Source organism: Ylistrum balloti, unplaced genomic scaffold, assembly GCF_031769215.1.
Source record: "Ylistrum balloti isolate Yb309-2 unplaced genomic scaffold, AGI_CSIRO_Ybal_v1 Utg371288, whole genome shotgun sequence".
Taxonomy (NCBI): domain Eukaryota; kingdom Metazoa; phylum Mollusca; class Bivalvia; order Pectinida; family Pectinidae; genus Ylistrum; species Ylistrum balloti.
In genome coordinates, this window is record NW_026782691.1 from 40,211 (window position 1) to 56,574 (window position 16,364).

The following is a 16,364-nucleotide window of genomic DNA, read 5'->3' on the forward strand; positions in this document are numbered from 1 at the left end:
ATACAGAGCTCCTAGATTCAACAACATGTACATACAAGCTGACCTAGAGTAAGATATATCCACCGTTGATTAAATTTAGTGTACAACGTCTCTCGAACAGCGTATAGATAGGGAATGAAAATCAAAGTACAGGAATGGAGAACTACAACGTCGTAAATTGTGTATGAAGCTAACAACACTGATCTTTGTTCACGTGAGTATACGCCTCTTTCTCGGTAAGTATAAGTTACAATTTACACTTAGTCGTTACATAACTTACTAAATTCATCTTAATTTCATTATTTGTAATAAACTTCAAACCTGACATATCGTTTAATAGAAAACTCTTAACTAAACATACCAGTGCTTCAGACCGACAGCATTCATATTACATCATGAGGATGATAAAATATTTCTAAACTTAAAATTCATAAACTAACATACTCGTGCACTTGTAAACTGTTCCGACATACTTATGTAAACAAAAAATAATCCATGTTGTGGTGCTGTGAATTTTAAATGATTGACGTAAAAATGTCTACGAATCCGAATAAAAAGACCATATACACGTCTTATATAACAGCTAGGTGGGTGTGCACTCTTCCCCATGGTGTCCGCCTAACCTGTACAATGCCACTCGATGGGGGTGTAGACTTCGGAGACTGATACAGGCCATGGCTGAACATCTGTACACACTTATCTTGGCGATCTTGTTGAAATAATAATAATATGTATTGTATCAGAGCTCTTATCTAAGTTTTTCAAACACTCTTTGGAAAGTCATGACAGAAATGTTTTTCTTTCCCATATCCTGTTTTCAGGAGAACCATGTGGAATACTAGACTTATGTGCTGACAAGTTCACGTAACACGTGCACCATGACCTTTCCTGCAAAAGTAGTCCTTGCATACCGCTTATCAATATTTGCCTTGAAATAAGAAAAAGCTAACTACTGATCTTTTCCTGATAATTATGTCTGATTTCAAAACGTTTCTTACGTATAAACAAAAACACAAAGTCATGGGGTTCGTCTATATATTGTATCGTACGAGACCGTACGAGATCACACGAGAAAACATTGTATGGTGTGCGCGCCACCAACCTACATGCATTAGATTACTTAACACATGATGTCTGGGCTTATTACAATCACTGTCAGGCGAGCAGTGTAGCCGACTTTATAGTTCCATCAGTCGTCTTCCATTCATAAATCCTACTTATAAACGCCGTACATTCAATGGTGTGACAACTTAACTATACATCACACCACCAGATAGACTTATGTACATGCTTGTAACGCTTGTAATACCTCTTGGACAATCCGACGGATGTTCACCAGTTGAAATCATGAGATGGTGAAAATATGTCGGTCATGGCTTTGCGACTGTTCTCCTCTCCATGACGTGTCTAACTCTAAACAAGCTTTGCTAAAACAAAAAACGCTCTCCCGAACTCAAATTGCTTATTTCGTCAATCTAAACTCTTAAATTAAGAATGAATGTTATTCATCTCTTGTGTTATAAAAACTACCTTGCTTCCTACAATTCTTGCTTTCTCGGTATTTGACTCTCTTCGTCCACTGAATTCTCGCTTTTCCTGTAAAACACGTTCACAAAATATAACAAATAACGGAAGTATGGAGACGCACGGAAGTTGTAGGAGTGTAACACTACTAGAGTAACAACGATACCATAGTTCAACTCGTAGGCTGATTTTTGGGTTGACTTATGTTATATCTTTAGGGTATGATTGTTCTCGTTCAATAGTTGAAACAGAGATCTTTCTCACTGATCTTCATATATGCACGGTGTAACCTTCAGTGCTGTTTTGGTCAAGTGAAATCCATATACCTGCTCCAAGCGTATAGTATGTATTTGTCAGTACATGCATGCTCCGTAGGCTGATTATAAGAATGCATAGTACAACTTTTCATTTCAAATCCTTATCCACAAAATGACAGAAACACAGTCCGTACCACATAAAACGCAATTTCTGAATGATATAGCTATGTTTTTGGCGCCAAACTTCTCACCAGTAGAGACATCGCACAGCAACGCCAGTAACTATGGTGACAGGGAGGAGGTTGTGAAATCACAAAACACAGTCTGTATTTTTTGTGACAGGAAGGGAGCAGAGAAATCACACAACACTTACAGTGTCAACGGTGACAGGAAAGGATGCTTGACATGTTTGATGATCGTTAGCTTGCGTGTTGGTTACGATGTGTATACCATGTTCTCATTTGAGAACGTAACATTACTTACTTGGATGACCAAGGTTTACATGGGGATTGTCGTCGAAGAAGCAGAAGACGCTTACTCTTCCGGAACATATGATCTTATTCTTCTTGTATTCTCCTTGTTCTTTTTCAAGAGTCTCCGTGAAAATCTGTCTTTGTTCATATTTTGCAATATTTTTATTGAATTTGAGTTTGGATTATGATTATGTTGACGTGATGGTGTTTTCTTATTGTTTTTGTTTTAAACGAAATATACGGCATTATATCTGTCTAGAGAGCATTTATATGATGAATATATTGGAGGAAATAAAATCACCAGTGAATGTTACCATTCTGAATTACGTCGTAGGTATTTATGTTCTAAAAATAAATAATCCTGTCCATTTTAAGGTATATATTTAGTATATAAGCCCATGATAATATGTATCCGATACAGGCCGGATAACCTAGAAGACCATCACATTTAAAATGTGAAAATTACATTAATCGGAATTTCTGAAACTGGGTAGCATTACTAACTTTGTAGTAGATTTAAGTCAATTCCGGATACATTTTACCATCAAAATATAATATATGTGACCTTTTGACGTGGTTACTATGTCCAGACTTAGCATGAATCAAACATTTAGGTACAGCGTGACATTTCCTCCAATTTTTGTTAATATCGCATCTTTCAAAAAAAAATCCATATCTATTTTATGTTTATGAAGTGCTTAAGCTCCCTCCCTCTCTCTCTCTCTCTCTATATATATATATATATTTTTTTTCTTTGTAATATTAGAAGGACATTTTCGCGATATACTTCTACTGTATTCTCGAAAGGCTATTCTCACCTTGCTACTACTATCATAGGTTCGTCTCGGTAGATCACTGCCAAGGATCTTGTTCTGCCGACTATCAAACATTTCATTTCATTACAACCATCTCAAGTCAATACCCTCTAACAGAAGATGTAAGTTTCCAGATCTTAATTAAAACCAGGAAACTAATACAGGAATGCTGTTCTTTCGAATAAATGCTGCTTGCATACATAATCTGTATAGTGTTCTTAATAATTTTTATGAGCAAATATGTATTACCAAGGAAAAGATTCCTTACAAAGATTGCACAACAGACACAAAAGTGAATGCCACCTTTCAACACAGAAGAAGATACAGCAGAGTCATATAATGAATTAAACTGCATCATACAGCTGTTTCGTCCTTCTAGGATTCGTAAGTAATGCGAAAGGCCTAAACGACGATAAAAATATATTATTCTAAAGATTGTCATATTCTTGATTTTCTGCATGTTTTTCTCACCGGGTAAAAAGGTATATATATATCACTCAATAGAGCGTTATCATCATTCAGAGAGACAAGATATCTATTTCCTTCCATGTTCACTTAATCAATAATATTACAGGACACACCATGTTCATTAATTAAATGCATTTACTTTTTTCCATGTATCTAGACATCCTCCCTACTCTTCTTGCTCGTTTGTAACATAGGACAATCCTAGAATACAATGATAATGTCCAAAAGTCACAGACGTGATTAGCACATTCCAGTACCAGTTTAAGATTAAATAAAACTAAAGCCAAGTATTGAATAAGCTCACTTACTGTGTAAAGCAAGAACGTATTTACATAACGTACATAAAGACTGTAACGGAGAACTGCTGCATAACACCATAAACATGCTTTTAAACACATAATGTCCTTCGAATCAAAGTGACAACCACGCTTTCTACCCTTTTTCATCAGCTATAATCGTTCTCGTAACGAATAACAAGTTCATTCATATTAGTGATGAACATCCAGCCAGGTTCCTTTATTTCGGAACATAACTGATACGGTCAACATTCTTAGAATAAAAAATATATTTGATCAAGGTTAAGACTTTTCGAAAAAGTATACTATGTGGATTAAGTTGACTACGTAAACGAATAATTGTTATTTCTTTTACAGACAGGCAACTACTAAATTGCGTAACAATATTTTAACTTCTACCAGTTTTTAACCTAACAATAGAAATCGATGCCCAATATAGATTTTTCGAAAGTGCATTTTGCATTTATGTATGTATTCTACATTTCCTAAAGTAAATAATGTGTCCAATCAGTGGTGAAGACCACCCACAGAAAACTTTAATTAACTTCCGGTCAAAGTGGGACAGAAAAGGATGAAAATTTTCTGGAAGATTTGACACTGCCTCCAGATGGGTCAGCATGTCTGTTAACCTGTCTTACTAGTAATATATGCAAGAGTGAAGATCTCTGTTTAACATGATTCTGGGTGGGATCAACGTTTATTGCTAAGAGGTACGTTTCCGAAACAACATAGGTGTAAACACAGAATGCCTCCCCACTTAACTGGGTTATTGGTGAAAAGGTTGTGGTCTGGTAGCTTATACCATTCCGTTACATAGCATAATTTATGAGAGGCAAACTTGGTGGTAAGTAGAACACACACTACCTATACACTGACTCTATGTAGTTATGTCAATTCATCTGTCCCTGACCTTTAGAAGTTATGTCATTGGATGACGGATCAAACCGACCCCGTGCTGCATCGTGCATCAGGATCACATAACGCGAATAAATTAGAGCAAAAAAGGGACATTGTCTTCACAAACGATAGGCGTGTTCCGTCTCCTGCCTGGTAAATGTATCGGGCTAGCTACATAAAACATATGCCTTGATATTGGATGCGGTGGAGGCTAGGTGAGCAATCGGGGCTCACACAACATGCAATAATGAGCAGAAACATGTTTGTAAGGCCAACATCTGACTCGACTCGTTATCCTCTCCTCCAATTAGTTCTGACTAGCAATTCCACTAGATGTTTGCCTTGTTTTTCGTCAGTATTATTCAACTATAAACCCGAGCAGATCTGTGTCATTTTTCAAAAACAAAAGCAAATTCAAAATTCCATAACAGCTCTCCTAGACAGATCTTGAATGCCGTATGGAACACGTGCTCATTAGAATCGCAAGAAAGTCTGCGTATCACGTGATCGGTATGGCGGTAATGTGTTGTAGTCAGGGTAGGGCAGCACCAAGCCCGGACGGACAACTTAATTGGCAGTATTTACAATGACAGATGAAAGCCTGTAGTAACATTCCCTGCCCATGCCTCCCTCAATGGCCATATCATGCGTAATTCTCCTCGCCCTTATGACTATCGTAACGCCCATCAGGCAACACCTGGTCCATTACATCGCAAGAAAGAAGACATTGATTGTTAGAGCCAATGTAATTTAATCCAAAATCATTTTCGAAAATCGACAACTGTAATACCATTGAGCATGCGTCTAATACGTGATATACAATAGATACAAGAAAAGTAAACGGGCCAAAGACTGCAAACATTGCAGTTAGGAAATAAAAACACATACATATCTTTTAAAAAAAGAATTTCTACAATAAATGGCTAAAAAATACGAAAGTTTAGAAAAGACCAGTCTAGATCAGAAATAAGAACGAGATCACAAGTAATATTGAAATATAATAACAAGATCAAACGGCAAATGTTCGATGTAAGCCAAAGGTCAAATTGTGGGTTAGAGTGACATACGTTTGTAAATCAACTACTTAAGCATGAAGTTCTAGTAAAACGTCGTGGAGATGGAGCACAGACAAATTCTTTCTTTGATGTAGTTCAAACGATAAAGAGTAGTGACCTGCGTTTGATGCACCTACTTAAAACAGGTGAATTGCCTGAAGTGTGAAGTTCCAATAGAGTAGGAGATAGAGACTGGACAAACATTTTCGTTGACGTCAAAACTGTAAGTCAAAGTGACCTACTTAGATTCACGACGCAACACATCACCAAAGTGAATGAAAACCTCAAGGACGATGTTCCAGAAGTGTAGGATATTGAGGATGGTCGATTGTTTTCTTTGATGTAAATCAAAGGTAAAAAAATAGGTGATGGTGGCCTTTTTTGAAACACAACACTCTGCCTCATCAATGTAAACACGTTTCTCAAGTATGAAATTCCAGTAACTAGAACTACGCGTAAACGATAATATCATGCTACAACAAAGGAGTTAATCACGAGTCTGGTTAAATGAATAGAGCAAATACATGTTTACACTATATCAGACCGTTAGTAATAAAGCACTTCGCATTAGGCATAAAGGTATGCTTGGATCCAAACATTAAAAGATACAATGAGTACATTTTCATACAGTTTTACGTTAGTGTCTTTTTTATAATTTCCTACGTGCCAATATGATTGTCTGCTAGTAAAGTAACAGCATACAGGGTGTGTTGATTGTCTTTCTAGTGGTACGAATTATCAAAGTGCACCATCTCCTTAACTACCAATGAGTACATTCTCACAGACCATGACAACGGCAAGTTTTTTCAGCATTTATCTCAACTGCAAAAATTTGGAATTCTACATGTCTGAAGAATGCCTTGCTCTATTCCGGTAGATGTCACTACGCGATCTTTCCGCGTGGTAACTGGTGCAATCGCTCAATTCTTCACACATAGTTCGCGGGGTCATTCCATGTGTGTGTATATCGCACACTTTGTGTAATACAAGGACCGGCAACCATGACAGAAGAACGCTACACAAATATATACGGTAAATTATATACCTGTTGATGACAAATTGCTATATAGATGTTATCATATCCCACATTAGATTTCCAGATTAAGTATTCGAGTTTTTCTATGAAACCAAATGTATGAATTTAGTTAAAGTGAACTTATTATGAATGAATACCAAAATTGATTGTCGAAGTCAAAAAATTCAAATGTTTTATGGATATGTAGATATATATTTACTCCGTCCTTCCACTGGCTTTGACTTTTATGAAACATCATTATCTAACTGTACTTCGGAACGTCTCAATAAAATCATTCGGTTTAGTAATCTTTTCAAAGGAAATTATTTCTAAAATCAAGAAGGGATTTCAGACGAAACACAGGCGTCGGGAAATTTTGACTTTAGAATCAAAATCCTAAGAATACATTTAAGAAACGGTATATATCATGACTTTTGTAATTTTTGTTATTTTACAGACATCCTTCCAAAATGGTACTTTTGAACAGAAACAAAAAGATAACTCGGTCAGTGAATCATAATTATAGGTTCAATCAAGTGGTACAACATAATAGATACATTACAGGAATAGCATAATACTCGGCAAACAATTATCAACACATAACATATGACACCAGTAACACTTCACATAGCAAGAACATCCACAACAAGAAAGGTGTTCCCAGTTTGGCAAGTTATAACTACGAAATATAGTCTTCGTGAAGGTATTTGTAACCTCTGTACTTCTCTAACAACCCTCCGTACATAAAGCTGATGAACTTCTCTTTCTTAAAGAGTGTTCTAGTGTCTGGAAATTGCTCCGTGTCCGTTTTTGGACTCTTGCCTGTATTGAAATATGATGAAGGCGAATGGTTAAACTGCGAACACTCAGGTTACTTTCACATGTAACACTGCCACAAAGATGAACCCAAATGCATTTTTGATAAATAATTATCATTTCTATTAATCAAATTATAGCTATTAAACTAATGAACCCTGCGAATGAATGTATGCCCACCAGGAATACCCATTTCGACGTCGTTATGCAATACTAATCGGTCCTGTGATTCGAATAAAATTCATATTTAAATGAATTATTCGACTAAGATTTAATTTTACTGTTAATCAGTTGACATGTACTTATACTGACAATAACGGTAAAGATAAAAAGACACATTGACTCACATAATATATAAACAGGATGCCGTCAAGATCTACTTGGATTGGTATAAACATAATTTAGTGAACAGTGATATCTAGTTGAATTAGTTAAAATGATTCAATTCTAAAATGGAAATTAAACATCAATTCATTTGAGCTTTATCAAGTCAAATATACACTGTAGCTAATAAGTTGGAAATCGCACGTTCTCATTCATGCATATACATATGATGAAATAACACACTTGTTCACTTTGAAATGTTCTGTCAAATATCAAATATAAAAGGATGGTATCAGCAACATTGTTGGCTGATTGAAGTTAGAAGGTGTCAGATTAGAGACTCTATCATTACAGATTAGGTGTGATGATCGTCACGGGAGATACGGGCGTTACTGTAGTTGGTACCCACTAGCCCAGGTCTGTTCATCATTACACAAGTAATGTATATACACCAGATAGGCCTGCACTTGCTGCCTCAAGCCTTATCTTGAAGAAGCTTTCATTGTTTGATCAGAAAGGAAGTTTCATGAAGTACAAGCCTGTCTACGTAACCAGTGTACTATTAAAAACTCGATCTCCATGAACGTTTGTAAGGTTGTCTTTATTTGCTATACCAAGAAACACATTTTCAGAGGATGTTTTGACAAGTATTCCTTTTTGCAATCTGCAAGTTCACAATGCCAGTATTAGTTGGCAGGAAAGTTCGATGGCCTTGTTATCTTTGTGAAGCTATTAGACAACGATAACAAACAAAAACTTTATTGAAGGCGTATCTATCTATCCATGGTCTAGACGAAAACGCGAACGACCACAATACTCCTAACTAGGTTTTGAATCCCTTCCCCAGCATGAATTCAAACTCTACACTTAAAACGACATACAAACTGGGACAGGCAAGGTATCCATTACATACCTTTTAAGATCATCGATTTTCACTTCAAAAATAAACGAACATGGAGAAAATACATTTACAATATCAAGAAATACAACCATGTTTTCTACTTACAATACATGCCCTTTAAAAGGCATTAAAATTGTTTTAATTAAACGACTTCTTTCAGATGACAGGAAATCGTTCATGTATCGACTTCACGTATGGATAAATAGACAATGCACAAAAATACTTGCACCTTGCGAATATGCCAGACAAATCTGCATTGTTTAATTTTGTGTATCACTAATTTCAGTATTTTTGTTTGGTTGATTTTTTTCGTTTCTATGGCTAACCTGAATGATGGTAAATCAGTCTTATGATACTACTGAACATAAACATCAATGACATTGTGCGTCGGTGGCGAGCCAAGTAAACACGTTAGAACCAGTGTCAGTGATAATATCATACCAAACATCCTGATGCCAGTAATCACGGTAATGTAAAACAAATAGTGTACGACTTGCAACGCCTTTACAAAAACATACAATTTTCTACCAAAATTAGGTCGGTACACTTACCAACTATGTACCAAAGGTTCCCCATTTTTCCAGGACAGGCGATGGATGTATATTCAATAAATGTCTATGTAAAACATGTTCCATTTATTGAAGTCAAATACCATTTCATTGTGAAATGTGATATCAGATTATCATGAAACATTCTTAAGGTTTTCATTCACGAAACAAGGGATTTTCCACACATCATGTCGTTCACAAACTCAAGCAGGCACACTTGCTATAACTTCATTGTTATTAAAAATTGATATCAAACGCTATACCAGCAACATAAATATGATTGTTATCTAAATATATAATGAAAAATATTGCAATGATGCTCAATAACATCAGAACGTCAATAAAAATCTGACAATCCTGTCCCGAGAAACATACAATATATCCGAGACGACAAATGCATAATACTCATTTGAAACGGGGTTTGATAAAATGCATGTATGTTACTGCATAAGAAGGTTTCTGAAGTCTCTTTGAGATTCGACCTTAAACTGCAATGCATGTTTAACATGTGGTGATAAGTCGTAGCGATCCTTCGAAATCGCATGAAACATTGATAAGGCAATCGACAGATAAGTTAGCTTGGTACGCAATAGTATAACCGTTGACAATAACTGCCTATTGTTCCAATGTAAGTAAGTAAACTTTGCCTGCAACGATTACCATTTTTATGCATTTATGTACAATTCGCGGGCCAATGTGCTAATAACAACGCATTCACTCAAGACGAATTCGCAAACGATTATTTCCAGTGTGAGAGCTTGGAACATCTTTAAACAAAAAATAAGTAACGATATATGTCCAGAATCAGGTGTCTTACCTGATACAGATGGAAGTATTCCTCTTTGACTGTACAAATAAAATTAATGTTTGGCATCTAATACCGATACCTGTATATACTGCGAGTGCAAACGAACGACAAGATCTAAATCACTTGTTTAGCAACATGGCATTACAGAAACATATTTGTGGCTGTATTCGTTAATATATAGTATCAGGAAGAAGAGAAGAAGCAATGTAACACTCAGCCTTAAATCAATTGTAAAAACAACGATAATATATACATGTCAACGTCAACATCATATCCATTTCACTTCAAATTCGATTGAACTAGGGCGAGATATTCAAGAAAAAAAAGTACAGTGAGGATCCTGAATATGCACAAGGAGAATAAGACAATGTATTCTGAATACGTAGGCTGAGAACAATGGAAATAAAATAACCACCAGGCATCGCACACCTCCAGCTTAATGTCGTACATGGAAATATCATACTGCAAATAACATGCAACACAAAATAATTACTTACCTCTTCCGAAGGCAATTTCTATATCCACATCTCTTATATCTCCAGAATTTGTTTCCTCGAATCGAACAGGAATAACTTCACTCCACATCCTAAACGCTAAATTTAGACTAGCTCTTTGTTCTTCCACAGGAATTCTTGTGCTAAATCCCGTTTCAAGTAATCTCCAAGCGATATCGTGTTTTGTGAACTTTTGTCCATCCCATATGCTAGCGTTCGTTACCATTGAAACGACACTTGTATCTCTTTTCTGCCTTTCTGGATTTAGCAATAGTTTTTTAGTATCTTCTTTTAATTTAGTTTTAAAATCTTGAATGTACTTAGTTCTTGATCTACCTATTACTCTATTATTAATATCACCAGTTAAAGCTTTCATTAACAATGTACTTTTCGCTGACCGCTTCCACGGTCGACGGCTACCTTTATTTCTCGCTTTTGCTATTGTTTGGAAATGTTCATTACTATTTAATACTTGTTTAAGATTTTCTGCTTCTGTCTCAGCCTGAGCTGCAGCTGCCGCAGCCTCTCGCTGCTTTTGTCTATCTTTTTCGTTGTCCGCGTTACCACACCGTGACGTGCTCATGAGCCGTCGAGTCTCTTCGTCCACAACACCCGTTTCTGGTAATTTATATGTTTTCTGATAATGCCGTATTGCATTTTGAACTTCTATGTCACTACACTCAGGAACTTCCTCTTCCACCATTGAGTGAAGGGAATGTTGAGAGGGTTGATTCTCCACTAGGTTCAAGTCCAATGAACGGCGTTTTCGTCTCACTTTGCATCGTAAATATCCATACTTTTCCAGCTGCATCTGTTCACAGAGAAATATGCATTAATTATATTTCTATTATTATAATTATGATATGAAAGTAACCTATTGTGGGAAAAACTTCAACAGATATTATACAAGAGTAAGTATGCTATGACAAAAAATTCAATGACTGGCATGTAAGTGTTTTGTGAATGAAATGAATATCAACTCTTATCTTGTTTTCTCATCACATTCTTTTTTATATATGTATGACATTGTTGTTAATTGAATAAAATATTGTTTAAACGAAATGTTAAGGTTTGTAGTATGGCCTAAATCAATCCACATTGCAGCGACAAAACCTATAAATATTTGAAGCAACCCTAACCATAGTTCAAGACAAAGAGGCAAAACAAGTACAATCCTTTTAATGAGTAAACAGTATTTAATGCTTTTAGAAAAAGATATAGCATAGGAAACTCTTTAAAAATTGATAAAAAAAATTCCACGGATACATCATATGCTGGTCACTATTTGTTTGGCGATAGCATGAAAATAAGATAAAGCTCCTGCAAGGATACAAATAAAGGTCATCGATAAGGTGTCATTCTGTCGACAAATTTCTCAATAATATCGAAGACAAAGGCAGACTTCTGGTTCCAAATAGCAACATCAGGACTTGTTTGCGGCGTTACAGAATTTGCTAGATAGAATTATCATATCAATGAATCAATATCTACTGAGACATTTTCTATTTGTCTTATGGTCATTTTAATACAAATTATAAATAATCGGACAAGCCGGAAATGGTTGCGAATACTAAGACTGAAGACTTTAGCCTCTTGATTCATCTGTGGTATTTATGTTTATGTCTGTTGTTTTAGAAATTTCGTTATCATTTTATTTGTGATCTCTAGAAAAGTCGGTTTTGTTTGTTATACGTACACATTACTGGCATGTATAGCAATGTTATTTCGGCGTAGATGAAAACAAATTCACGCAAAAAAACGTGGTATATAAAAACGAAGATAACGTTACATAAACGGAATTAGATCCATACTTTAAACCGACGAAACGAAAGCAAAATATGAACAAAGGAAAAATGCTTGCATTGCGACCCCTGAAAAAGAACTTGAAGTAAAACCAGGTGTTCCTGAAAGGTTAGTGACTATTGCTTGGCCGTCGCTTTGTTTCCTGCAATGTAAAGTTTTGCCAACCAAAGTAAGGTCACGTTCCGAAACGTTCGCTACAACGAGACCTCATGGCATATTAATAATCAAACAAAAATAAACCTAGATCAATAAATGTAGCTTTGGGATACAAATATGAATAGATACTTAACGAAATACATGAGCAGATACAACGGTAAACGAGTCGACACATCGACAGATAAGAATCAGTACAAGATGATATGTTCCGTCAAGAAATAATATTAAAAAGTTATAACTTGTTAACCATTTGTGCCGTTGGTAGAGTCATCTGTAAACAGTGTCTTACATAATTGAACTGTTATAATCACAAGCAGTTGTAACATACTGACAACCAGGTTGGAGAAATGGCCGCCGTCCGTATCTCGTTAGACCGATAGACGAGGTGCATCTTATTAACAGTTACATAATATCTGTCTAGCCGTTTAGGATATTATATGAACGCAGCATTACTAAAATCACACTAACCAATTGTAGCATGCAAGTCTCCTGGTGCAGTGAGATATCTAAAATTGATATTTACTGTGTCTCCTGCAGACAAAAGGTTCCTGAAGCCAGACAATAGCTATTTCGGCTGCCTATATGAATTAAAAGTCAGACAAACTCATCACATTCGCTATAGTTTAAGGTCAATAAATTGTCAAGCTTATAACAAAATAGTTTCGGTAGACACTTAATTTTGCAGCATTTAAATGAAGCGAGATATATATGACCAATCTATCTTTTCTATTCATTTTCCCCAGCCTCCCTCCTGTAATGGCTATACCAGATCATAAATTCCATAAATCATCCATCGTTATCCAAATACTATTCTTATCGACAAAAGGTCGGTCACCGACATCTAAATGACATCACATGATACTGAGCAATGTAGATCTTTAAATACGAATAATATTTTTACAGGAAGTAATGATGTAAAATCTTTTGTTTTTACATTGCATTTGTATCAAACACAGAACATAAAAATGATTGGATGTGTATAAGTATTTGATATTGAGAGACAATAACAATCCAAACAAGCGAGTGATGATTGTTCATTATATGACGTAATGTTGGATTCACCACGAAATTCAAAGAAATCTAATATAGGGCAAAACGACGTTTATCAAAGCTGCATCTCAGTGAACTGCCTGCTTTATAGAACAAGATAAAATGGCAAACCCATAGAAAAGCACACGTTGTTCCGGACGAGGAAGAGATAGAGCATACATCTAAAAAGTTCCATTCATTGTTAATTATGTCTGCGTTAATGCAATATACTGTATTCTACAATGATGAGTGCGAATGAGGCAATTAGGATTTAGGAAATTTTCATATACCCCTTATTCCACTTGAGGAAGGTAGGCATATTTAATGCCTGCTCCTTTTTTCTAAGCTTTAACAAACACACTAATGTTTGTTTTTCCCACATTATAAGGTTTCATTCAGAAAAAATTATATCCCTGACAACAATATGATACGACATATCAATATAAGACCAGGAAACTTTAAACATAAACAAGATAATAGGTATTGGTTACTTAATAGACATTCCATCTGGACGCGGGAAACTTCTACACCTCACACACAACATCCTAATCAATACGTGTTCATTTATAATTCAAAGTTTGACACACTTCATAATTGGCAATTGAAAAAAGATAATTGTTTCGAGTTTTTCCATAGTAATATAGATCTAGGTTATCGCCTGGGTGATATGTAATCTGTCACTAACGTATGGTTTTGGCAATGTTCATTATAATTCATATTTTCACAGTGATTACAAGATATTTCCTATCACAAAAGTACCACGACGGGACACCTAGCATAGATAAAAATAAACGGTTAGGAAATCATGATATGTGATTTAAATCAGTGAATAAAAATATGACAGCAAATCGATGATAACGGATGAAGCCTTTTCCCGTTCCAAATGAATCTGTACTTCACTTATAACTATCAAACCCCATGATCAGATCCAATTTCGTTTATTTTTAGCAAGGAGTGTCAATTTGCCTACAATTTTGGTGACTTTTGAAAAAAAATCCACTAATTAGATCTTTGCCAAATAATAAATTGCATATAAATCTCAACTGTATGGGAGATATGTGACTGTTAGTACTACAACAGTACAAACGTTGTAGAAGGATATTTACACACCAACACTGCTGAACAGTGTCACCTTCTTAGAAACAGTCCAATAATCTAACATGGCGAAAGGCAAAACAACTAATTATAAAGGATGCGGCAGCGCCATCAGTGTGGAAGTCGATATACGAGTACCTTGCAAAAACAAGTGCAGCAGTACGAAAACTCCTGGAGGACACCTTAGTCAACTGACGAACTCTAATAATATGAAGGGTCAACATAATCCGCTTATCAGAGTTTCACCGTACTTGTAGATGATAGAAATATAGTCAATCCAATGTATTCATTGTTATGGTATCATATTACCAGAACTTTACCAGCATTGTAGGGCAATAATAAAACCACCATCTTATTCAAAACGTCTTACAAGAGCAAATGCAATATTGTTTTAATATAAAGTTACCTATATCTAGCTATAAACAAATACACAAAATGTCAAGTTATTCACTTACACTGACATCAGTGCGTAAAAAAAGTCAACTATGTATAAAAACATTTACTAGAACCTACATCGTTGAGTTGTTTGTAAGCACATACAACATTGTATCCATAAAAACAACGAAATTTTTTTCGTTGTATTTTATGACATGTCAACAGAATCTTAATTCAAATTCAACTTCAATGAAACTGTGGTAAATTTGACTAGAAGAGATATTTACAATTAGTACAAGGAAAATAAGACCAGGTGTTCCGGAAGAGTAATCGTCTTCTACTTTATCGACAACATCCACTATGTAACTATGTAAATCTTGGTCAGTCTAAATAGGTAATGCCATCTTTCCAAATGAGAACAAGGGGAATAACAACGGCGCCACCAACCTCATTAATAATTATATTAAAAACCCCATCCGATTTCTGATTGCACAAGGAAAGTAGGGCTAGTTGTATCAAGTATTACACAAGGGTCATTCTATCATATATTGATGTGGATATAGTCATGGATGACAATAATGTCATCACATTGTATTTATTGCGGTGCCAATGCATTATATCTTGGACCATAGTACACCTTTTTTAAATTTCACTTCCCACGAGCAATAAGAGATGCAATCAATGTCATACCAATAAGTAATATGTCACACATTGGCATTACCACTAAGAAACGTATTTCAATACAAACATGATACGCATTGTTTACTATTGCTTCATTGAAACTAACAACAAAATCAGTAGGAGCTCAATGACAGAACATTTTCTACAATTCATTTGTTTGCTGAGTTAATAGGCCCGATAATAATTTATTTCAGACGGAGTCTCCTTGTATTACAAGTAGCTAGTGGTTAGTTCAAAGAATACCACACGAGAGGCCAATCATGTAATATTTCGTGCAATTGTGGTAAGTTTGCTCGCGGACACAACCAATATAATGAAGAATGGTATATTTCTCAGCTATCTAAGAAACAAAAACCATCTCGAGAATAACACGGCACAAATCTTCCCCCGAAGTCAGGCTTCAAAATTTCCTGCGCAATACATGTATATATCATTTCAGAGAAATAATACGCGACCTTCTCAATTTTGACTTGGTAGCTTGTTCAAATTATCAGCATCTCTCCTTTATAATATCACGGCAAAAACGTAATCAATCCCAAAGAAGTGACCTTCCTT

At 35.5% G+C, this 16,364-nt stretch overlaps 1 protein-coding gene across 7 annotated transcripts in view; it reads right to left on the reverse strand.

The window, feature by feature from the left end:
• Nucleotides 1–16,364, reverse strand: part of LOC132561834 (matrix metallopeptidase-21-like) — a 125,807-nt gene that overhangs the window by 10,601 nt on the left and 98,842 nt on the right. For all 7 annotated transcript variants that reach the window (XM_060226538.1, XM_060226540.1, XM_060226541.1 and 4 more), the window contains exon 3: nucleotides 10,674–11,481. In XM_060226538.1, the coding sequence (XP_060082521.1) occupies nucleotides 10,674–11,481 (808 nt within the window). The remainder of the gene's footprint in view (nucleotides 1–10,673; nucleotides 11,482–16,364) is intronic.